The sequence below is a fragment of the Pongo abelii genome, chromosome Y, assembly GCF_028885655.2.
Source record: "Pongo abelii isolate AG06213 chromosome Y, NHGRI_mPonAbe1-v2.0_pri, whole genome shotgun sequence".
Lineage (NCBI taxonomy): Eukaryota > Metazoa > Chordata > Mammalia > Primates > Hominidae > Pongo > Pongo abelii.
Genome location: NC_072009.2, coordinates 40286803 through 40313073, shown reverse-complemented (window position 1 = coordinate 40313073; position 26271 = coordinate 40286803). Strand labels below are relative to the sequence as shown.

General features: G+C 33.4%; 1 protein-coding gene across 1 annotated transcript; it reads left to right on the top strand.

Annotated features, from left to right (window-relative positions):
* On the top strand, positions 1-25843 carry LOC129053177 (deleted in azoospermia protein 3-like). The gene is made up of 13 exons (XM_063721496.1): positions 1-39; positions 314-405; positions 966-1017; positions 1453-1516; positions 1606-1745; positions 8000-8089; positions 10416-10487; positions 12835-12906; positions 15248-15319; positions 17682-17771; positions 20098-20169; positions 22525-22596; positions 25832-25843. The coding sequence occupies exons 1-13, from the start codon at positions 1-3 to the stop codon at positions 25841-25843; spliced, it is 939 nt and encodes a 312-aa protein (XP_063577566.1).
* The last annotated feature ends 428 nt before the right edge of the window (positions 25844-26271 follow it).

Here is a 26271-nt window from a genome sequence, read left to right as displayed (position 1 = left end):
ATGCCAAACACTGTTTTCGTTGGTGGAATTGATGATAGGGTATTGTATTCATACCTCATTGTTACCTTAAAGTACATCATGAACAGTGGGATTTGGGCCCTGTTACAAACTTAATGTGTTTTTGTACTTCATGGAGGTTTAGAATTGCTTTCAGGTTTGACCCATAGGTACTAAAAATATCTTTGACAAAGAGCTACTGGTCATTTTGGGGATAAATGGGGAAGAAATTTCCCCCTCATGGTAGTAAAATTGTAGTAAAGTTGAAATTTTTGAATGCTGAATTTTTACTCTGACGTTCCATTCTGTTCCATAGACGGATGAAACTGAGATCAGAAGCTGCTTAGGTAGATACGGTTCAGTGAAAGAAGTGAAGATAATCACAAATCGAAGTGGTGTGTCCAAAGGGTGAGTAATTTTATCAAAAATATCTGAACTCTAGTCCCCTGTTCTATAGGTATGAGACAAGACTTCAAAACTGATATTCTGACCCTTGTGTAAATGAAACTGTTTGCGGTGTTAATTTCTTTCACGTAGGGGATAAAAGGTTATTACCAGTTCTTTTATTTAATCATTTTTCTAATGTTTGTTTTGAAATGTCTGCAATTTTTATTTCATACAGGTGAGTTAATCAGTTTTCTCAAATTGTTGTTTTCTTCATACACTGCACAGCATCTTTAATTTTAACCACCTTGTCTTAGATAGTAAGTTAAATTCAGGTTCACAGATGTGAATTCTTTGTTAATCAATGAAGTTTTCACAGTACCCTAATCCTAGCACATTTTGACATAGTTCTACTTAAGAAAAAGTAGTATTTGTAGAGGATCTGTCATGTGCATGTTAGCAAATACTTATCATGGTATATTATTCATCTTTGGTCATGATCACTTCTGTATATAGAATAGTAGAAGTTCTGAACCATGTACTGTATGATGGTGATTTTATGCTTCATTTGTCTGCCTTCATAGCTATGGATTTGTTTCATTTGTTGATGACGTGGATGTCCAGAAGATAGTAGAGGTAAGTAATTCAATGGAAAAGTCCCTTATTTATCTTACTGATACGACGTTTAGTGTTAGTGATATACTCAGACTTGTGTAAAATTTGGAGAAAGTTAGACTTCCTGTTCAAAATCCAAACTCAGAGTAACCTCCCATAACTTGATAGATCATGTTTATTTTTGAGTGGACACCTAGGTTCATGAACTACAGACAGGAAAGGTTGGAGACAGGGTGATGAAAAGTTTTTGATCAACTTTCACTTGATGCCTCTTGACACTGATTAGAGTGGCAAGGGTAAATAAGGTGGCTTCATGATGACAACATTTAATTTGGTGCGTAGTTGTCACTGATCGTCTATGATGATAGGAACCTTAGAAAGCTTTAGATGTTTACCCAAGTCTTGGAAGCTAAGACTTGAAAATGGATTCTAGTTTTGTTACTGTTCTCTTTTCAGTCACAGGTACATCTCCAGGGTAAAAAGCTGAAGCTGGGCCCTGCAATCAGGAAACAAAAGTTCTGTGAGTAGGAAAAGAAATTGTTCTTTTTTGACCCGGGTAGCTTTTCAAATAACTAAAAATAGGCTTTTTTCTTCTTGCTTTTCAAAAAGGCGCTCGTCTTGTGCAGCCACGTCCTTTGGTATTAAATCCTCCTCCTCCACCACAGTTTCAGAACATCTGGAGGAATGCAAACACTGAAACTTGCCTGCAGCCCCTAATCACGCTGAATCCTATAACTCAGTACGTTCAGGTAAGAAGTGCTTATGGTCCTGTTCTCTTGTTTATTGTAGTCATCCTTGCGTCTGTGGAATTGTATCTACACTTTCCGTAGTAAGTGGCAATGGAATCCCTGTTTAAACAGTGTGAGTAATGGGAAATTTGTTACTTTTGTTAGAAATTTCTTACTCTTAGTGTTGGTTATTTGAGCTAAAAATCTTCTATGTACTTTGCAAGGCTTTCTCTCAGAAATGACCTCTTTAGACACATGAACAAATCTCTTCCTGTCTCTTCCTTTTTCACCCTATGTAACTAGTTGCTAAAGTATTTGGAAGCAGCTCTCCTTATGTGTCTGCCTAGTTTATTGTTCTCCAAGGTTAGCGGTTAACCTAGCTATTCTTTACTTGCAGTGCTTTCCAGATGCCTCGTCATATAAATTGCTGACTTCTGGATATATTCTGGTTCTGGGATGGGTAGATTTCTGATCTCTTTTACTCTATGTAAATCCCGTGAGTTTCTGGCATGTCATTTCTCTGATGCTGGTTGCTTTGATGTTTAAAGTGAGATTTGACATCGTTTGTCACTTACTGGTGATAAATAACATTTATTTTGTTCTTCGTTCCTCTTATTTCAGTGTGTGTTTAAAACACCTTTTCTTTGATGGAAAATAAAGTAACAAAATAGTAGTGAAATAGTTCTTCAGTGTCTCTCATATGTTGACATTTTCCGTGTACTTGAAACGTGTAGGGTACACCTCTTCTTCTTTTTTCCTTCTCTGAGCAATGACTAGAAGAAAAGCCCTACGTGTTTCTAGCATTTACGGTGAGCCATTACTGAATCTGGGTATATTCATGAATGCTGCTACCTGTATGTTTTTAATCAGTAAGAATTTATTGAAACGTAGAAGACGTTATACTGTCTCTTTTCCAGTTATGGCTATATACTGCCCTTAATTTGTGGAAATGAAGTATAGAGAAAGCCGTAACATCTGTCGAAGAACTACAGTATTACCCTATAATGTTGTCAAATACCAAACAATCTAGAAGTATTTTGCCAAAGAAATAGCAAATGTATGAATTTAATTTACGTTGAAATCTATCCTAATGGAGCCTTATCACCAGTGTAAGAAATAACTTCTGGGTGGGCATAAGTACCCGGTATATATGAGGTAAACTTTGGCTGGTGAAATAGTCACTTCTTTTGTCATTTGTCTCTTCCCCCTCCCCACCCAAAGGGTAGCACTTGACAGACAATTTTTATTTCTTCATAAAGTCAGTCATTTAGAAATCTGGATTGCTGTACATAGAAAAACAATTACTGTTTCAAAGTTTTTCATATTTTTGTTATATTGGGTATGATATTTCTTTCTATTTAAAAAAAATGTTTTACCGTATTAATCCATTCTTTCTGTCAACTTTATTTTCAGGCTTATTCTACTTATCCAGATTCACCAGATCAATTTATATCTATAAATTCCGTCATCCCTGGATATCAGTTGCCTGTATATAATTATCAGGTAATTGAAGAGGGAGTAAAATGGTTTACCTTCAGCTACTATTGAGGCCTTCAACTTGTTTATACAAATTGCTTGAATAGTTTGTCATTTTAAAGTAGTGAAATGTACCTAAAATTTAAGAAATCACTTAGAATTCGTGTAATGAGGACCTCTGTGTTACTTAGAAGTGATGAAATCAGATTTTGACAGGAGTGTACTCAGCAATAACTTTTGTGTAGAACAATTTCTGAGATTTGTGTTTCCGTCTTTGTTTCAGCATGTATTTTGTTATCTTTGCTGTCAAAGAGCTGAAACATCCAGGCTGACTTTCATGAATCTTGCAGAGATATAAAGTGAAATAAAAGCTTTACCCAATTCTTAGAGCACAGAATTCCAATTGTATTTTTATTTTAGCTTGCTGCTTCATGGTAGTAGTTCTCTGGGTCTGTTTTCAACGATACAACTCTTATCTATGACCCGTAATCATATGTGTGGTAACAAATTCAAAGAATTAATATCTTTGAGGATGCTACAATTCTATTTCCAGAAAATTGGGAAGATTGAGGTTTTCCATGTAGAAGTAACAACAAGAACTTCAGGGATTAGAAACCTAAAGTACTTCTTTTTTTCTATTCTGTTTCTTTCATTATAACAAAGGAGCCATCATGATAAATACTTCAATATTATGTAACTCACGGGTTTTTGAAAATGTGTAGGAGTATTTACATAATTTTGGTTACTTTTTTTTTTTTTTTTAAAAAAGATTCCACTGCACTGGCCTGTTGGGGCGCAAAGGAGTTATGTTGTTCCTCTGGTAAAGCGAATTAGTGAAACATATACTTCCTCTTCTTTCTTGATTTTTTGTGTGTCGTATGTGCCTATAAATATTTTAAATCATCCTTTATATTAATGTGTTACGTTTTGTTACTTTCTTTTTAACCTCCCATGGCAGCAACAGTGCCTTTTTCTCTCTCAGGTTTTGTATACTTAAGCAATGGCTTATCCACGTAATGACAAGTGTTCAGTTACTTGTTGGTAGATTATTTAATGTAAGAAAGGTAGTCCTAATGTGGCTTTACCTAAGAACGGTAGTATTAATTTGGCTTTAGAAGAGCATGTATCTGATTAGAATCTGCGTCTGGATTTACCAAGCATAAAAAATTTGATAAGGAGAAACAGAAATGTTTTTCTGTTAATTACTCTTAAAGAAGAGTAGGATTAAAAAGAGCATTACCTCTATAACACCTGAGCTGCTTTCCCCCATGTAACTAAAATATTTGAAAGCAGTTCTTCTCATGTGTCTGCCTACTTTATTCTTCTCTAAGTTTAGCAATTAATCCAGCTATTCTTTATTTGAAATGATTTCCAGATGCCTCTGCATATAAATTGCTGACTTCTGGATATATTCTGATTCTGGAATGGGTAGAGTTCTGATAGTTTTAGATATCTGTAAATCCCATCAGTTTTTAGCATGTAGTGTCTCTGATCCTTGTTACTTTGCTATTTAAAGTAGATTTGACATACTCTGTCACTTATTGGTGATAAATAACGCTTATTTCCTTCTTAGTTCAATTTATTTATATCTTAGTTGAAAAGACATTTTCTTTGATGGAAAATAAAGTAACAGAATAGTAGTGAAATAGTTATTCAGTGTTTCTCATTTGTTGACGTTTTCCCTGTGCTTGAAACACATACGGTATACCTCATCTTCTTTTTCCTTCTCTGACCAATGGCTAGAATAAAAGCCCTACTTTTAACATTTACTGTGAGCCATTACCGAACCTGGGCGTATTCATGCCTGCTGCGTACCTATATGTATTCAAACAATTAGTATTTATTGAAACATATGAGACTTTATACTGTCTCTTTTCCAGTATTGGATTATATACTGCACTTCGTTTTTCAACATAAAGTACAGAAAACGCCATAAATTCTGTAGAACTACATATTACCTTATAATATTGTCAAACACAAATCAGTCCGGAAGCATTTTTACAGCGAAATAGCAAATGTATTAATTTAACTTACATTGAACTCTGTCTTCATGTAGCCTTATCACCAGTGTAAGAAATAACTTCTGGGTGGGCATAAGTACACAATATAAGTAAGGTTAAGTTTGCCTGGTGAAATAGCCAGTTCTTTTGTCATTTGTCTGTTCCCCCTCCACGCCCAACCGTAGGACTTGACCGAGAATAATACATTCTTCATAAATCAGTCAGTCATACACAATTCTGCATTGTTGTATATAGAAAAATAATTAGTATTTCAATGTTTTTCATATTTTTGTTCTACTGGGAATATTTCTTTCTAATTAAAAAAAAAGTTTTACCTTATTAATTCATTCTTTCTGTATAATTTATTTTCAGGCATATCGTACTTATCCAAATGCACCAGTTCAGGTCATCACTAGATATCAGTCGCCTGTATATAATTATCAGGTAATGTAAGAGGAAGTAAAATGATTTGCTTTCCGATATTATAGAGGCCTTTAACTTGTTTATACAAATTTCCTGAATAGTTTGTCATTTTAAACTAGTGAAGTGTACCTAAAATTTAAGGCAACACTTAGAATTAGTGTAGAATGAAGACCTCTGTCTTATTAAGAAGTAATGAAGTAATATTTTGACAGGAATATACTTGGCAGTAACTTTTCTGTAGAACAGATTTCTGAGATTTGGTGTCCCCTTCTTCATTTCTGGATTGTAGTATTCATCTTTGCTGTCAAATAACTGAATGAAACATCCAAAGTTGACTTTGCTGAATTTTGTTAGGGAGATAGAGTGAAGTAAAATTATGATCCACTTTTTAGAGCACAGAATTCCAATTATATTTTCATTTTAGCTGGCTGTTTCACGGTAGTAATTCTCTGGATCTCTTTTCATAGATAGGACTATGTCTGTGACCCATAATTATATCTGTGGTGATAAACTGAAAGAGCTACTATCTTTGAGGTTTCCACATTGCCAACTCCAGAAAATTTGGAGAAAGGTGAAGTTTCATATATAAAAGTAACAAGAATGTCATGGACTAAAAACATAAAGTACTTAAGTTTTCCATTCTGTTACTTTTATTATAATGAAAAAGGAGACAGCAGGATAAGTACTTCAATATTGTGTTTCTCATGTGTTTTTGAAAATGTGTAGGAATATTTTAATAGTTTTGGTGTCCGTTTTTTTTTTGGTTTTTTTTGTTTGTTTGTTTGTTTTTTTAAAGATGCCACCATAGTGGCCTGTTGGAGAGCAAAGGGATTGTGTTGTACTTGACGTTAAGTGAATTAGCCAAACGTACACTTCCTGTTCATTCTTGATTTTTTTCCATGTCATATGTGCCTATAAATATGTTTAAATGATTCTTTATATTAATGTTTTATTTATTTGTTTTTTTACTTTCTTGTTAACCCGATTATAAACTCCAATGGGAGCAACAGTGCCTTTTTTGCTCTCAGGTTTTTATGTGCTTAAGCAATGGCAGGTCCACATAGTGATAGACTATATAATCAAAGAAAGGTAGTATTCACGAGGCTTTAGAATTAGTATGTATCTGCGTAGAATCTGCCTCTGGCTTTACCAGCAATAGAACATTTGTAGAAGAGAAACAGAAATGCTTTGCTGTTAATTACTCTTAAATAAGAATAGGAATAAACAGGAGTATTACCTCTAAACCACCTGAGCTGCTTTCCCCCCTTATAACCAGTTCCTAAAGTGCATGAAAGCAGCTCTCCTTACGTGTCTGCCCACTTTATTCTTCTGTAAGTTTAGCAGTTCATCTAGCTACTCTTTATTTGAAATGATTTCCAGATGCCTCCTCATGTAAATTGCTGACTTCTGGATATATTCTGGTTCTGGAATGGGTAGATTTCCGATGTGGTTTGATATATATATATAAATCGCGTGAGCTTCTGGCATCTGATTTCTCTGATCCTGCTTACATTGATATTTAAAGTAGGATTTGACATACTCTATCACTTACTGTTGATAAATAATGTTTGTATTCTTCTTAGTCTATTTTATTTGTCAGTTTAAAAGACATATTCTTTGATGGAAAATAAAGTAACAAAATAATAGTGAACCAGTTGTGCAGTGTCTCTAATTTGTTGACATTTTCCACGTGCTTGAAACATGTATGGTATACCTCTTCTTTTTCCTTCTCTGAACAGTGGCTAGAAAAAAAGCCCTACTTGTTTGTGTCATTGACTGTGAGCCATTACTGAATCTGGGTGTATTCATGTATGCTGTTGCCTGTATGTTTTCAAACAATAAGAATTTATTGAAACATACAAGACATACTTTCTCTTCTGCACTATTGGATTATAGACTGCACTTAGTTTTTCGGAATGAAGTACAGAAAAAGCCATAACATCTATAGAACTACATGTTACCCTATAATATTGTCTAATACAAAACAGTCTAGAAATATTTTTACAGGGAGATAGCAAATGTGTTAATTTAACTTACATTGCAATCTGTCTAAGTGGAGCCTTATCACCAGTGTAAGAAATAACTTCTGGGTGGGCATAAGTACCCGGTATATATAAGGTAAGCTTTGGCTGGTGAAATAGTCACTTCTTTTGTCATTTGTCTCTTCCCCCTCCCCACCCAAAGGGTAGCACTTGACAAGAGAATTTTTATTTCTTCATAAAGTCAGTCATTTAGAAATCTGCATTGCTGTACGTAGAAAAACAATTACTGTTTCAAGGTTTTTCATATTTTTGTTATATTGGGAATTGTATTTCTTTCTATTTAAAAAAACGTTTTACCGTATTAATTCATTCTTTCTGTCAACTTTATTTTCAGGCTTATTCTACTTATCCAGATTCACCAGGTCAATTTATATCTATAAATTCCGTCATCCCTGGATATCAGTTGCCTGTATATAATTATCAGGTAATTGAAGAGGGAGTAAAATGGTTTACTTTCAGCTACTATTGAGGCCTTCCAACTTGTTTATACAAATTGCTTGAATAGTTTGTCATTTTAAAGTAGGGAAATGTACCTAAAATTTAAGAAATCACTTAGAATTCGTGTAATGAGGACCTCTGTGTTACTTAGAAGTGATGAAATCAGATTTTGACAGGAGTGTACTCAGCAATAACTTTTGTGTAGAACAATTTCTGAGATTTGTGTTTCCGTCTTTGTTTCAGCATGTATTTTGTTATCTTTGCTGTCAAAGAGCTGAAACATCCAGGCTGACTTCCATGAATCTTGCAGAGATATAAAGTGAAATAAAAGCTTTACCCAATTCTTAGAGCACAGAATTCCAATTGTATTTTTATTTTAGCTTGCTGCTTCATGGTAGTAGTTCTCTGGGTCTGTTTTCAACGATAACAACTCTTATCTATGACCCGTAATCATATGTGTGGTAACAAATTCAAAGAATTAATATCTTTGAGGATGCTACAATTCTATTTCCAGAAAATTGGGAAGATTGAGGTTTTCCATGTAGAAGTAACAACAAGAACTTCAGAGATTAGAAACCTAAAGTACTTCTTTTTTTCTATTCTGTTTCTTTCATTATAACAAAGGAGCCATCATGATAAATACTTCAATATTATGTAACTCACGGGTTTTTGAAAATGTGTAGGAGTATTTACATAATTTTGGTTACTTTTTTTTTTTTTTTTAAAAAAGATTCCACTGCACTGGCCTGTTGGGGCGCAAAGGAGTTATGTTGTTCCTCTGGTAAAGCGAATTAGTGAAACATATACTTCCTCTTCTTTCTTGATTTTTTGTGTGTCATATGTGCCTATAAATATTTTGAATCATCCTTTATATTAATGTGTTAAGTTTTGTTACTTTCTTTTTAACGTCCCATGGCAGCAACAGTGCCTTTTTCTCTCTCAGGTTTTGTATGCTTAAGCAATGGCTTATCCACGTAATGACAAGTGTTCAGTTACTTGTTGGTAGATTATTTAATGTAAGAAAGGTAGTCCTAATGTGGCTTTACCTAAGAACGGTAGTATTAATTTGGCTTTAGAAGAGCATGTATCTGATTAGAATCTGCGTCTGGATTTACCAAGCATAAAAAATTTGATAAAGAGAAACAGAAATGTTTTTCTGTTAATTACTCTTAAAGAAGAATACGATTAAAAAGAGCATTACCTCTATAACACCTGAGCTGCTTTCCCCCATGTAACTAAAATATTTGAAAGCAGTTCTTCTCATGTGTCTGCCTACTTTATTCTTCTCTAAGTTTAGCAATTAATCCAGCTATTCTTTATTTGAAATGATTTCCAGATGCCTCTGCATATAAATTGCTGACTTCTGGATATATTCTGATTCTGGAATGGGTAGAGTTCTGATAGTTTTAGATATCTGTAAATCCCATCAGTTTCTAGCGTGTAGTGTCTCTGATCCTTGTTACTTTGCTATTTAAAGTAGATTTGACATATTCTGTCACTTATTGGTGATAAATAACGTTTATTTCCTTCTTAGTTCATTTTATTTATATCTTAGTTGAAAAGACATTTTCTTTGATGGAAAATAAAGTAACAGAATAGTAGTGAAATAGTTATTCAGTGTTTCTCATTTGTTGTCGTTTTCCCTGTGCTTGAAACATGTATGGTATACCTCATCAATGGCTAGAATAAAAGCCCTACTTCTAACATTTACTGTGAGCCATTACCGAATCTGGGTGTATTCATGCCTGCTGCGTACCTATATGTGTTCAAACAATTAGTATTTATTGAAACATATGAGACTTTATACTGTCTCTTTTCCAGTATTGGATTATATACTGCACTTAGTTTTTCAACGTAAAGTACGGAACACACCGTAAATTCTGTAGAACTACATATTACCTTATAGTATTGTCAAACACAAATCAGTCCGGAAGCATTTTTACAGGGAAATGGCAAATGTATTAATCTAACTTACATTGAACTCTGTCTTCATGCAGCCTTATCACCAGTGAAAGAAATAACTTCTGGGTGGGCATAAGTACACAATATAAGTAAGGTTAACTTTGCCTGGTGAAATAGCCAATTATTTTGTCATTTGTCTGTTCCCCCTCCACGCCCAACCGTAGGACTTGACCGAGAATAATACGTTCTTCATAAATCAGTCAGTCATTTACAATTCTGCATTGTTGTATATAGAAAAATAATTAGTATTTCAATGTTTTTCATATTTTTGTTCTACTGGGAATATTTCTCTCTAATTAAAAAAAAGTTTTACCTTATTAATTCATTCTTTCTGTATAATTTATTTTCAGGCATATCGTACTTATCCAAATGCACCAGTTCAGGTCATCACTAGATATCAGTCGCCTGTATATAATTATCAGGTAATGTAAGAGGAAGTAAAATGATTTGCTTTCCGATATTATAGAGGCCTTTAACTTGTTTATACAAATTTCCTGAATAGTTTGTCATTTTAAACTAGTGAAGTGTACCTAAAATTTAAGGCAACACTTAGAATTAGTGTAGAATGAAGACCTCTGTCTTATTAAGAAGTAATGAAGTAATATTTTGACAGGAATATACTTGGCAGTAACTTTTCTGTAGAACAGATTTCTGAGATTTGGTGTCCCCTTCTTCATTTCTGGATTGTAGTTTTCATCTTTGCTGTCAAATAACTGAATGAAACATCCAAAGTTGACTTTGCTGAATTTTGTTAGGGAGATAGAGTGAAGTAAAATTATGATCCACTTTTTAGAGCACAGAATTCCAATTATATTTTCATTTTAGCTGGCTGTTTCACGGTAGTAATTCTCTGGATCTCTTTTCATAGATAGGACTATGTCTGTGACCCATAATTATATCTATGGTGATAAACTGAAAGAGCTACTATCTTTGAGGTTTCCACATTGCCAACTCCAGAAAATTTGGAGAAAGGTGAAGTTTCATATATAAAAGTAACAAGAATGTCATGGACTAAAAACATAAAGTACTTAAGTTTTCCATTCTGTTACTTTTATTATAGTGAAAAAGGAGACAGCAGGATAAGTACTTCAATATTGTGTTTCTCATGTGTTTTTGAAAATGTGTAGGAGTATTTTAATAGTTTTGGTGTCCGGTTTTTTTTTTTTTTTTTTTTTTTTTTTTTAAAGATGCCACCATAGTGGCCTGTTGGAGAGCAAAGGGATTATGTTGTACTTGACGTTAAGTGAATTAGCCAAACGTACACTTCCTGTTCATTCTTGATTTTTTTCCATGTCATATGTGCCTATAAATATGTTTAAATGATTCTTTATATTAATGTTTTATTTATTTGTTTTTTTACTTTCTTGTTAACCCGATTATAAACTCCAATGGGAGCAACAGTGCCTTTTTTGCTCTCAGGTTTTTATGTGCTTAAGCAATGGCAGGTCCACATAGTGATAGACTATATAATCAAAGAAAGGGAGTATGCACGTGGCTTTAGAAGTAGTATGTATCTGCGTAGAATCTGCCTCTGGCTTTACCAGCAATAGAACATTTGTAGAAGAGAAACAGAAATGTTTTGCTGTTAATTACTCTTAAATAAGAATAGGAATAAACAAGAGTATTGCCTCTAAACCACCTGAGCTGCTTTCCCCCCTTATAACCAGTTCCTAAAGTGCATGAAAGCAGCTCTCCTTACGTGTCTGCCCACTTTATTCTTCTGTAAGTTTAGCAGTTCATCTAGCTACTCTTTATTTGAAATGATTTCCAGATGCCTCCTCATGTAAATTGCTGACTTCTGGATATATTCTGGTTCTGGAATGGGTAGATTTCCGATGTGGTTTGATATATATATATAAATCGCGTGAGCTTCTGGCATCTGATTTCTCTGATCCTGCTTACATTGATATTTAAAGTAGGATTTGACATACTCTATCACTTACTGTTGATAAATAACGTTTGTATTCTTCTTAGTCTATTTTATTTATGTGTCAGTTTAAAAGACATATTCTTTGATGGAAAATAAAGTAACAAAATAATAGTGAACCAGTTGTGCAGTGTCTCTAATTTGTTGACATTTTCCACGTGCTTGAAACATGTATGGTATACCTCTTCTTTTTCCTTCTCTGAACAGTGGCTAGAAAAAAAGCCCTACTTGTTTGTGTCATTGACTGTGAGCCATTACTGAATCTGGGTGTATTCATGTATGCTGCTGCCTGTATGTTTTCAAACAATAAGAATTTATGGAAACATACAAGACATACTTTCTCTTCTCCACTATTGGATTATAGACTGCACTTAGTTTTTCGGAATGAAGTGCAGAAAAAGCCATAACATCTATAGAACTACATGTTACCCTATAATATTGTCTAATACAAAACAGTCTAGAAATATTTTTACAGGGAGATAGCAAATGTGTTAATGTAACTTACACTGCAATCTGTCTTAATGGAGCCTTATCACCAGTGTAAGAAATAACTTCTGGGTGAGCTTAAGTACCCGATATATATAAGGTAAACTTTGGCTGGTGAAATAATCACTTCTTTTGTCATTTGTCTCTTCCCCCTCCCCACCCAAAGGGTAGCACTTGACAAGAGAATTTTTATTTCTTCATAAAGTCAGTCATTTAGAAATCTGCATTGCTGTACGTAGAAAAACAATTACTGTTTCAAAGTTTTTCATATTTTTGTTATATTGGGAATTGTATTTCTTTCTAATTTTAAAAAACGGTTTACCGTATTCATTTTTTTCTGTAACCTTTATTTTCAGGCATTTCCTGCTTATCCAAATTCACCAGTTCAGGTCACCACTGGATATCAGTTGCCTGTATATAATTATCAGGTAATTGAAGAGGGAGTAAAATGGTTTACTTTCAGCTACTATTGAGGCCTTCCAAGTTGTTTATACAAATTGCTTGAATAGTTTGTCATTGTAAAGTAGTGAAATGTACCTAAAATTTAAGAAATCACTTAGAATTCGTGTAATGAGGACCTCTGTGTTACTTAGAAGTGATGAAATCAGATTTTGACAGGAGTGTACTCAGCAATAACTTTTGTGTAGAACAATTTCTGAGATTTGTGTTTCCGTCTTTGTTTCAGCATGTATTTTGTTATCTTTGCTGTCAAAGAGCTGAAACATCCAGGCTGACTTTCATGAATCTTGCAGAGATATAAAGTGAAATAAAAGCTTTACCCAATTCTTAGAGCACAGAATTCCAATTGTATTTTTATTTTAGCTTGCTGCTTCATGGTAGTAGTTCTCTGGGTCTGTTTTCAACGATAACAACTCTTATCTATGACCCGTAATCATATGTGTGGTAACAAATTCAAAGAATTAATATCTTTGAGGATGCTACAATTCTATTTCCAGAAAATTGGGAAGATTGAGGTTTTCCATGTAGAAGTAACAACAAGAACTTCAGGGATTAGAAACCTAAAGTACTTCTTTTTTTCTATTCTGTTTCTTTCATTATAACAAAGGAGCCATCATGATAAATACTTCAATATTATGTAACTCACGGGTTTTTGAAAATGTGTAGGAGTATTTACATAATTTTGGTTACTTTTTTTTTTTTTTAAAAAAGATTCCACTGCACTGGCCTGTTGGGGCGCAAAGGAGTTATGTTGTTCCTCTGGTAAAGCGAATTAGTGAAACATATACTTCCTCTTTCTTGATTTTTTGTGTGTCGTATGTGCCTATAAATATTTTAAATCATCCTTTATATTAATGTGTTACGTTTTGTTACTTTCTTTTTAACCTCCCATGGCAGCAACAGTGCCTTTTTCTCTCTCAGGTTTTGTATACTTAAGCAATGGCTTATCCACGTAATGACAAGTGTTCAGTTACTTGTTGGTAGATTATTTAATGTAAGAAAGGTAGTCCTAATGTGGCTTTACCTAAGAACGGTAGTATTAATTTGGCTTTAGAAGAGCATGTATCTGATTAGAATCTGCGTCTGGATTTACCAAGCATAAAAAATTTGATAAAGAGAAACAGAAATGTTTTTCTGTTAATTACTCTTAAAGAAGAGTAGGATTAAAAAGAGCATTACCTCTATAACACCTGAGCTGCTTTCCCCCATGTAACTAAAATATTTGAAAGCAGTTCTTCTCATGTGTCTGCCTACTTTATTCTTCTCTAAGTTTAGCAGTTAATCCAGCTATTCTTTATTTGAAATGATTTCCAGATGCCTCTGCATATAAATTGCTGACTTCTGGATATATTCTGATTCTGGAATGGGTAGAGTTCTGATAGTTTTAGATATCTGTAAATCCCATCAGTTTCTAGCATGTAGTGTCTCTGATCCTTGTTACTTTGCTATTTAAAGTAGATTTGACATATTCTGTCACTTATTGGTGATAAATAACGCTTATTTCCTTCTTAGTTCATTTTATTTATATCTTAGTTGAAAAGACATTTTCTTTGATGGAAAATAAAGTAACAGAATCGTAGTGAAATAGTTATTCAGTGTTTCTCATTTGTTGACGTTTTCCCTGTGCTTGAAACACGTACGGTATACCTCATCTTCTTTTTCCTTCTCTGACCAATGGCTAGAATAAAAGCCCTACTTTTAACATTTACTGTGAGCCATTACCGAGTCTGGGTGTATTCATGCCTGCTGCGTACCTATATGTATTCAAACAATTAGTATTTATTGAAACATATGAGACTTTATACTGTCTCTGTTCCAGTATTGGATTATATACTGCACTTAGTTTTTCAACATAAAGTACAGAAAACGCCATAATTCTGTAGAACTACATATTACATTATAATATTGTCAAACACAAATCAGTCCGGAAGCATTTTTACAGCGAAATAGCAAATGTATTAATTTAACTTACATTGAACTCTGTCTTAATGTAGCCTTATCACCAGTGTAAGAAATAACTTCTGGGTGGGCATAAGTACACAATATAAGTAAGGTTAAGTTTGCCTGGTGAAATAGCCAGTTTTTTTGTCATTTGTCTGTTCCCCCTCCACGCCCAACCGTAGGACTTGACCGAGAATAATACATTCTTCATAAATCAGTCAGTCATACACAATTCTGCATTGTTGTATATAGAAAAATAATTAGTATTTCAATGTTTTTCATATTTTTGTTCTACTGGGAATATTTCTTTCTAATTAAAAAAAAAGTTTTACCTTATTAATTCATTCTTTCTGTATAATTTATTTTCAGGCATATCGTACTTATCCAAATGCACCAGTTCAGGTCATCACTAGATATCAGTCGCCTGTATATAATTATCAGGTAATGTAAGAGGAAGTAAAATGATTTGCTTTCCGATATTATAGAGGCCTTTAACTTGTTTATACAAATTTCCTGAATAGTTTGTCATTTTAAACTAGTGAAGTGTACCTAAAATTTAAGGCAACACTTAGAATTAGTGTAGAATGAAGACCTCTGTCTTATTAAGAAGTAATGAAGTAATATTTTGACAGGAATATACTTGGCAGTAACTTTTCTGTAGAACAGATTTCTGAGATTTGGTGTCCCCTTCTTCATTTCTGGATTGTAGTTTTCATCTTTGCTGTCAAATAACTGAATGAAACATCCAAAGTTGACTTTGCTGAATTTTGTTAGGGAGATAGAGTGAAGTAAAATTATGATCCACTTTTTAGAGCACAGAATTCCAATTATATTTTCATTTTAGCTGGCTGTTTCACGGTAGTAATTCTCTGGATCTCTTTTCATAGATAGGACTATGTCTGTGACCCATAATTGTATCTATGGTGATAAACTGAAAGAGCTACTATCTTTGAGGTTTCCACATTGCCAACTCCAGAAAATTTGGAGAAAGGTGAAGTTTCATATATAAAAGTAACAAGAATGTCATGGACTAAAAACATAAAGTACTTAAGTTTTCCATTCTGTTACTTTTATTATAATGAAAAAGGAGACAGCAGGATAAGTACTTCAATATTGTGTTTCTCATGTGTTTTTGAAAATGTGTAGGAATATTTTAATAGTTTTGGTGTCCGTTTTTTTTTTGTTTTTTTTTGTTTGTTTTTTTTTTTTTTTTTTAAAGATGCCACCATAGTGGCCTGTTGGAGAGCAAAGGGATTGTGTTGTACTTGACATTAAGTGAATTAGCCAAACGTACACTTCCTGTTCATTCTTGATTTTTTTCCATGTCATATGTGCCTATAAATATGTTTAAATGATTCTTTATATTAATGTTTTATTTATTTGTTTTTTTACTTTCTTGTTAACCCGATTATAAACTCCAATGGGAGCAACAGTGCCTTTTTTGCTCTCAGGTTTTTATGTGCTTAAGCAATGGCAGGTCCACATAATGATGGACTATATAATCAAAGGTAGTATTCACATGGCTTTAGAATTAGTATGTATCTGCGTAGCATCTGCCTCTGGCATTACCAGCAATAGAACATTTGTAGAAGAGAAACAGAAATGCTTTGCTGTTAATTACTCTTAAATAAGAATAGGAATAAACAAGAGTATTACCTCTAAACCACCTGAGCTGCTTTCCCCCCTTATCGCCAGTTCCTAAAGTGCATGAAAGCAGCTCTCCTTACGTGTCTGCCCACTTTATTCTTCTGTAAGTTTAGCAGTTCATCTAGCTACTCTTCATTTGAAATGATTTCCAGATGCCTCCTCATGTAAATTGCTGACTTCTGGATATATTCTGGTTCTGGAATGGGTAGATTTCCGATGTGGTTTGATATATATATATATATAAATCGCGTGAGCTTCTGGCATCTGATTTCTCTGATCCTGCTTACATTGATATTTAAAGTAGGATTTGACATACTCTATCACTTACTGTTGATAAATAACGTTTGTATTCTTCTTAGTCTATTTTATTTATGTGTTAGTTTAAAAGACATATTCTTTGATGGAAAATAAAGTAACAAAATAATAGTGAACCAGTTGTGCAGTGTCTCTAATTTGTTGACATTTTCCACGTGCTTGAAACATGTATGGTATACCTCTTCTTTTTCCTTCTCTGAACAGTGGCTAGAAAAAAAGCCCTACTTGTTTGTGTCATTGACTGTGAGCCATTACTGAATCTGGGTGTATTCATGTATGCTGCTGCCTGTATGTTTTCAAACAATAAGAATTTATAGAAACATACAAGACATACTTTCTCTTCTGCACTATTGGATTATAGACTGCACTTAGTTTTTCGGAATGAAGTACAGAAAAAGCCATAACATCTATAGAACTACATGTTACCCTATAATATTGTCTAATACAAAACAGTCTAGAAATATTTTTACAGGGAGATAGCAAATGTGTTAATTTAACTTACATTGCAATCTGTCTAAGTGGAGCCTTATCACCAGTGTAAGAAATAACTTCTGGGTGGGCATAAGTACCCGGTATATATAAGGTAAGCTTTGGCTGGTGAAATAGTCACTTCTTTTGTCATTTGTCTCTTCCCCCTCCCCACCCAAAGGGTAGCACTTGACAAGAGAATTTTTATTTCTTCATAAAGTCAGTCATTTAGAAATCTGCATTGCTGTACGTAGAAAAACAATTACTGTTTCAAGGTTTTTCATATTTTTGTTATATTGGGAATTGTATTTCTTTCTATTTAAAAAAACGTTTTACCGTATTAATTCATTCTTTCTGTCAACTTTATTTTCAGGCTTATTCTACTTATCCAGATTCACCAGGTCAATTTACATCTATAAATTCCGTCATCCCTGGATATCAGTTGCCTGTATATAATTATCAGGTAATTGAAGAGGGAGTAAAATGGTTTACTTTCAGCTACTATTGAGGCCTTCCAACTTGTTTATACAAATTGCTTGAATAGTTTGTCATTTTAAAGTAGTGAAATGTACCTAAAATTTAAGAAATCACTTAGAATTCGTGTAATGAGGACCTCTGTGTTACTTAGAAGTGATGAAATCAGATTTTGACAGGAGTGTACTCAGCAATAACTTTTGTGTAGAACAATTTCTGAGATTTGTGTTTCCGTCTTTGTTTCAGCATGTATTTTGTTATCTTTGCTGTCAAAGAGCTGAAACATCCAGGCTGACTTCCATGAATCTTGCAGAGATATAAAGTGAAATAAAAGCTTTACCCAATTCTTAGAGCACAGAATTCCAATTGTATTTTTATTTTAGCTTGCTGCTTCATGGTAGTAGTTCTCTGGGTCTGTTTTCAACGATAACAAGTCTTATCTATGACCCGTAATCATATGTCTGGTAACAAATTCAAAGAATTAATATCTTTGAGGATGCTACAATTCTATTTCCAGAAAATTGGGAAGATTGAGGTTTTCCATGTAGAAGTAACAACAAGAACTTCAGGGATTAGAAACCTAAAGTACTTCTTTTTTTCTATTCTGTTTCTTTCATTATAACAAAGGAGCCATCATGATAAATACTTCAATATTATGTAACTCACGGGATTTGAAAATGTGTAGGAGTATTTACATAATTTTGGTTACTTTTTTTTTTTTTTTTTAAAAAGATTCCACTGCACTGGCCTGTTGGGGCGCAAAGGAGTTATGTTGTTCCTCTGGTAAAGCGAATTAGTGAAACATATACTTCCTCTTCTTTCTTGATTTTTTGTGTGTCGTATGTGCCTATAAATATTTTAAATCATCCTTTATATTAATGTGTTACGTTTTGTTACTTTCTTTTTAACCTCCCATGGCAGCAACAGTGCCTTTTTCTCTCTCAGGTTTTGTATACTTAAGCAATGGCTTATCCACGTAATGACAAGTGTTCAGTTACTTGTTGGTAGATTATTTAATGTAAGAAAGGTAGTCCTAATGTGGCTTTACCTAAGAACGGTAGTATTAATTTGGCTTTAGAAGAGCATGTATCTGATTAGAATCTGCGTCTGGATTTACCAAGCATAAAAAATTTGATAAAGAGAAACAGAAATGTTTTTCTGTTAATTACTCTTAAAGAAGAGTAGGATTAAAAAGAGCATTACCTCTATAACACCTGAGCTGCTTTCCCCCATGTAACTAAAATATTTGAAAGCAGTTCTTCTCATGTGTCTGCCTACTTTATTCTTCTCTAAGTTTAGCAATTAATCCAGCTATTCTTTATTTGAAATGATTTCCAGATGCCTCTGCATATAAATTGCTGACTTCTGGATATATTCTGATTCTGGAATGGGTAGAGTTCTGATAGTTTTAGATATCTGTAAATCCCATCAGTTTCTAGCATGTAGTGTCTCTGATCCTTGTTACTTTGCTATTTAAAGTAGATTTGACATATTCTGTCACTTATTGGTGATAAATAACGCTTATTTCCTTCTTAGTTCATTTTATTTATATCTTAGTTGAAAAGACATTTTCTTTGATGGAAAATAAAGTAACAGAATCGTAGTGAAATAGTTATTCAGTGTTTCTCATTTGTTGACGTTTTCCCTGTGCTTGAAACACGTGCGGTATACCTCATCAATGGGTAGAATAAAAGCCCTACTTCTAACATTTACTGTGAGCCATTACCGAATCTGGGTGTATTCATGCCTGCTGCGTACCTATATGTGTTCAAACAATTAGTATTTATTGAAACATATGAGACTTTATACTTTCTCTTTTCCAGTATTGGATTATATACTGCACTTAGTTTTTCAACTTAAAGTACGGAAAACGCCGTAAATTCTGTAGAACTACATATTACCTTATAGTATTGTCAAACACAAATCAGTCCGGAAGCATTTTTACAGCGAAATGGCAAATGTATTAATTTAACTTACATTGAACTCTGTCTTCATGCAGCCTTATCACCAGTGAAAGAAATAACTTCTGGGTGGGCATAAGTACACAATATAAGTAAGGTTAACTTTGCCTGGTGAAATAGCCAATTATTTTGTCATTTGTCTGTTCCCCCTCCACGCCCAACCGTAGGACTTGACCGAGAATAATACATTCTTCATAAATCAGTCAGTCATTTACAATTCTGCATTGTTGTGTATAGAAAAATAATTAGTATTTCAATGTTTTTCATATTTTTGTTCTACTGGGAATATTTCTTTCTAATTAAAAAAAAAGTTTTACCTTATTAATTCATTCTTTCTGTATAATTTATTTTCAGGCATATCGTACTTATCCAAATGCACCAGTTCAGGTCATCACTAGATATCAGTCGCCTGTATATAATTATCAGGTAATGTAAGAGGAAGTAAAATGATTTGCTTTCCGATATTATAGAGGCCTTTAACTTGTTTATACAAATTTCCTGAATAGTTTGTCATTTTAAACTAGTGAAGTGTACCTAAAATTTAAGGCAACACTTAGAATTAGTGTAGAATGAAGACCTCTGTCTTATTAAGAAGTAATGAAGTAATATTTTGACAGGAATATACTTGGCAGTAACTTTTCTGTAGAACAGATTTCTGAGATTTGGTGTCCCCTTCTTCATTTCTGGATTGTAGTTTTCATCTTTGCTGTCAAATAACTGAATGAAACATCCAAAGTTGACTTTGCTGAATTTTGTTAGGGAGATAGAGTGAAGTAAAATTATGATCCACTTTTTAGAGCACAGAATTCCAATTATATTTTCATTTTAGCTGGCTGTTTCACGGTAGTAATTCTCTGGATCTCTTTTCATAGATAGGACTATGTCTGTGACCCATAATTGTATCTATGGTGACAAACTGAAAGAGCTACTATCTTTGAGGTTTCCACATTGCCAACTCCAGAAAATTTGGAGAAAGGTGAAGTTTCATATATAAAAGTAACAAGAATGTCATGGACTAAAAACATAAAGTACTTAAGTTTTCCATTCTGTTACTTTTATTATAGTGAAAAAGGAGACAGCAGGATAAGTACTTCAATATTGTGTTTCTCATGTGTTTTTGAAAATGTGTAGGAATATTTTAATAGTTTTGGTGTCCGTTTTTTTTTTGTTTTTTTTTGTTTGTTTGTTTGTTTTTTTAAAGATGCCACCATAGTGGCCTGTTGGAGAGCAAAGGGATTGTGTTGTACTTGACGTTAAGTGAATTAGCCAAACGTACACTTCCTGTTCATTCTTGATTTTTTTCCATGTCATATGTGCCTATAAATATGTTTAAATGATTCTTTATATTAATGTTTTATTTATTTGTTTTTTTACTTTCTTGTTAACCCGATTATAAACTCCAATGGGTGCAACAGTGCCTTTTTTGCTCTCAGGTTTTTATGTGCTTAAGCAATGGCAGGTCCACATAATGATAGACTATATAATCAAAGGTAGTATTCACATGGCTTTAGAATTAGTATGTATCTGTGTAGCATCTGCCTCTGGCATTACCAGCAATAGAACATTTGTAGAAGAGAAACAGAAATGCTTTGCTGTTAATTACTCTTAAATAAGAATAGGAATAAACAAGAGTATTACCTCTAAACCACCTGAGCTGCTTTCCCCCCTTATCGCCAGTTCCTAAAGTGCATGAAAGCAGCTCTCCTTACGTGTCTGCCCACTTTATTCTTCTGTAAGTTTAGCAGTTCATCTAGCTACTCTTCATTTGAAATGATTTCCAGATGCCTCCTCATGTAAATTGCTGACTTCTGGATATATTCTGGTTCTGGAATGGGTAGATTTCCGATGTGGTTTGATATATATATATGTAAATCGCGTGAGCTTCTGGCATCTGATTTCTCTGATCCTGCTTACATTGATATTTAAAGTAGGATTTGACATACTCTATCACTTACTGTTGATAAATAACGTTTGTATTCTTCTTAGTCTATTTTATTTATGTGTTAGTTTAAAAGACATATTCTTTGATGGAAAATAAAGTAACAAAATAATAGTGAACCAGTTGTGCAGTGTCTCTAATTTGTTGACATTTTCCACGTGCTTGAAACATGTATGGTATACCTCTTCTTTTTCCTTCTCTGAACAGTGGCTAGAAAAAAAGCCCTACTTGTTTGTGTCATTGACTGTGAGCCATTACTGAATCTGGGTGTATTCATGTATGCTGCTGCCTGTATGTTTTCAAACAATAAGAATTTATTGAAACATACAAGACATACTTTCTCTTCTGCACTATTGGATTATAGACTGCACTTAGTTTTTCGGAATGAAGTACAGAAAAAGCCATAACATCTATAGAACTACATGTTACCCTATAATATTGTCTAATACAAAACAGTCTAGAAATATTTTTACAGGGAGATAGCAAATGTGTTAATTTAACTTACATTGCAATCTGTCTTAATGGAGCCTTATCACCAGTGTAAGAAATAACTTCTGGGTGAACATAAGTACCCGATATATATAAGGTAAACTTCGGCTGGTGAAATAGTCACTTCTTTTGTCATTTGTCTCTTCCCCCTCCCCACCCAAAGGGTAGCACTTGACAAGAGAATTTTTATTTCTTTATAAAGTCAGTCATTTAGAAATCTGCATTGCTGTACGTAGAAAAACAATTACTGTTTCAAAGTTGTTCATATTTTTGTTATATTGGTAATTGTATTTCTTTCTAATTTTAAAACACGGTTTACCGTATTCATTTTTTTCTGTAACCTTTATTTTCAGGCATTTCCTGCTTATCCAAATTCACCAATTCAGGTCACCACTGGATATCAGTTGCCTGTATATAATTATCAGGTAATGTAAGGAGTAAAATGTTTGCTTTCAGATATTATCGAGGCCTTAAAGTTGTTGATACAAATTTCCTGAATAGTTTGTCATTTTAAACTAGTGAAGTATAGGTAAAATTTAAGAAAACACTTAGAATAAGTCTAGAATGAAGACCTATGTATTACTTAGAAGTAATGGAATAATATTTTGACAGGACTATACTTGGCAATAACTTTTCTGTAGAAGAGTTTTCTGAGATTTGGCCCTTCTATATTTCAGGATATAGTTTTCATCTTTGCTGTCAAATAGCTGAATGGAACATCCAGAATGACTTTCATGAATTTTTTAGGGATATAGAGTGAATAAAATTATTACCCAATTCTTAGAGCACGTAATTCAAATTATAGTTTCATTTTAGCAGGCTGCTTCACCACAGTTGTTGTCTGGTTCTCTTTTCATAGTAGATAGGACTCTATCTATGTCCAATAATCATATCTGTCATAATAAATTGAAAGTAGTAACATCTTTGAGATTTCCACAATGCCAAATCCAAAAAATTGGGGGAAAGGTGAGGTTTTATATTTATATGTGGAAGTAACAAGAATATCAGGGATTAGAACCATAAAGCACTTCTTTTTTTCCATTCCGTTTCTTTTATTATAATAACAAAGGAGCCAGTATAAGTACTTCAATATTATATATATCATGTGTTTTTGAAAATGTTTAGGAATATTTGAGTAATTTTGATTTCCTGTTTTTTTTTTTTTTTTTTTTTTTAAGATGCCACTGCAGTGGCCTGTTGCGGAGCAAAGGAGGTAGGTTGTACCTCGGGTAAAGTGAATTAGCCTACCATGCACTTCCTGTTCTTTCTGGATTATTTTCCATATCATATATGCCTATAAGTATTTTTAAATGGTTCTTTATATTAATGTGTTACATTTTGTTACTTTCTTTTTAACCCAGTTGCAGTCTCCCATGGGCACAACAGTGCCTTTTTCTGTCTCAGGTTTTTGTGTGCTTAAGCAGTGGCTGGTCCACATAATAAGTGTTCAGTTACTTGTTGATAGACTGTGTAATCTAAGAAAGATAGTATTAATGTTACTTTAGAATTAGCATGTATCTGCCTAGGGTCTGCCTCTGGCTTTACCAGCCACAAAAAACTTGTTGAAGAGAAACAGAAATGTTTTGCTGTTAATTACTCTTAAATAAGAGTAGGAATAAAAAAGAGTATTACCTCTAAAACACCTGAGCTTCTTTCCCCCCTTATACCTAGTTCCGAAAATATTAGAAAGCAGCTGTTCTGATGTTTCTGCCTAGTTTATTCTTTAAGGATAGCGATTAATCTAGCTCTTATTTACTTGCAATGATTTCCAGATGCCACCTCATATAAACTGCTGACTTCTGGGTATATTCTGGTTCTGGAATGTATAGATTTCTGATGTCATTTACTATACCTATAAATCCTGTGAATTTCTGGCATGTAATTTCTCTGATCCTGATTACTTTGATATTTAAAGTAGGATTTGACATACTCTATCACTTATTGGTGATAAATAACGTTTATTTTCTTCTTAGTCCATTCTCTTTATGTGTTAGTTGAAAAGACATTTTCTTTGATGGAAAATAAAGTAACAAAATAGTAGTGAAATAGTTCTTCAGTGTCTCTCATTTATTGACATTCTGCATGTACTTGAAATGTGTAGGATTATACCTCTTCTTCTTTTTTCTTCTCTGAACAATGGCTAGAGAAAAAGCCCTACTTGTTTCTAACATTTACAGTGAGCCGTTACTGAATCTGGGTGTATTCATGTATGCTGCTTCCTATATGTTTTCAAACAATAAGTATTTATTGAAACATATAAGACATTGTACTGTCCTTCTCCAGTTTTGGATTGTATACTGCCCTTAGTTTTTCGAAATGAAGTACAGAAAAAAACATAACATCTGTAGGAGAACTACATATTACCGTGTAGTATTGTCAAACACAAAACTATCTGGAAGTATATTGACAAAGAAATAGCAAATGTATTAACTTAACTTACATTGACATCTGTCTTAATGGAGCCTTATCAGCAGTGTAAGAAATAACTTCTGGGTGGGCGTAAGTAGACAGTGTAAGTTAGGTAAACTTTGCTTGGTGAAATAGTCACTACTTTTGTCATTTGTGTGTTCCCCTGCCCCACCCAAAGGGGCTTAGCACTTGATAGAGAATATTTCTTTCTTCCTAAAGTGATTCATTCATTTAGAATTCCGCATTGTTGTATTTAGAAAAGTAACAAATATTTTAAAGTTTTTCATTTTTTTTTTTAAATTTTGGGAATAATATTTCTTTCTAATTTAAAAAGATGTTTTACCGTATTCATTCTTTCTGTAAACTTACTTTCAGACATATCTTACCCAGATTCACCAGGTCAGGTCACCACTGGGTATCAGTTGCCTGTATATAATTATCAGGTAACTGAAGAGGGAGTAAAATGATTTATTTTCAGATACTGTTGAGCCCTTTAAGTTGTTTATACAAATTTCCTGAATAGTGTGTCATTTTAAACGTGAAGTGTACCTAAAATTTAGGAAAACACTTGCAATTGGTCTAGAATGAAGCCCTCTGTATTATTTAGAAGTAATGGATTAACATTGTGACAGGAATATAGTTAGCGATAACTTTTCTGTAAAACAGTTTTCTGAGATTCTCTGTAAAACAGTTTTCTGAGATTCTCTGTAAAACAGTTTTCTGAGATTCATTGTCCCCATCTGTATTTCAGCATGTAGTTTTTCATCTTCACTGTCAAATAGCTGAAACATCCAGACTGACTTTCATCAATTGTTTAGGGAGATAGAGTGAAATAAAATTATCATCCCATTCTTAGAGCACAGAATTCCAATTATATTTCTATTTTAGTTTGCTGCTTCATGATAGTAGTTCTCTGGGCCTCTTTTCATAGATGTGACTATATCTGTGACCCATAATCATATCTATGGTGATAAGTAATAAATTGAAAGAACTCGTATCCTTGAGATTTCCACAATGCCAACTCCAGAAAATTGGGAGAATGGCGAGGTTTTACATACAAAAGTAACAAGAACGTCAGGGGTTAGAAACATAAGTACTTCTTTTTTCTACTCTGTTTCTTTCATTTTAGTAACAAAGGAGCCAGCATGATAAGTGCTTCAATATTGTGTATCTCATGAGTGTTTTAAAATGTGTAAGAATATTTTAATAGTTTTGGTTTCCTTCCTTTTTTTTTTTTTTTTTTTTTTAAAGATGCCACCATAGTGGCCTGTTGGGGAGCAAAAGAGGTTATGGAGTAAAGTGAAATTAATGAAACATGGACTTCCTCATCTTTCTTGACTTTTTTTTCTATGCCATATATGCCTATAGATATTTTTAAATGGTTCTTTATATTAATGTTTTATGTTTTGTTACTTTAACCCAATTGTAAACTCCCATGGGAGCAACAGTGCCTTTTTGTCTCTCAGGTTTTTGTGTGCTGAAACAGTAGCTGGTCCACATAATGATAAGTGTTCAGTTACTTGTTGATAGACCATATAATCCAGGAATGGTAGTATTAACTTGGCTTTAGAATTAGCATGTATCTGCCTAGAATATGCCTCTGGCTTTACTAGCCATAAAAAATTTGTTGAAGAGAAACCGAAATGTTTTGCTATTAATTTCTCTTAAAGAGGAATCGGAATAAAATGTTT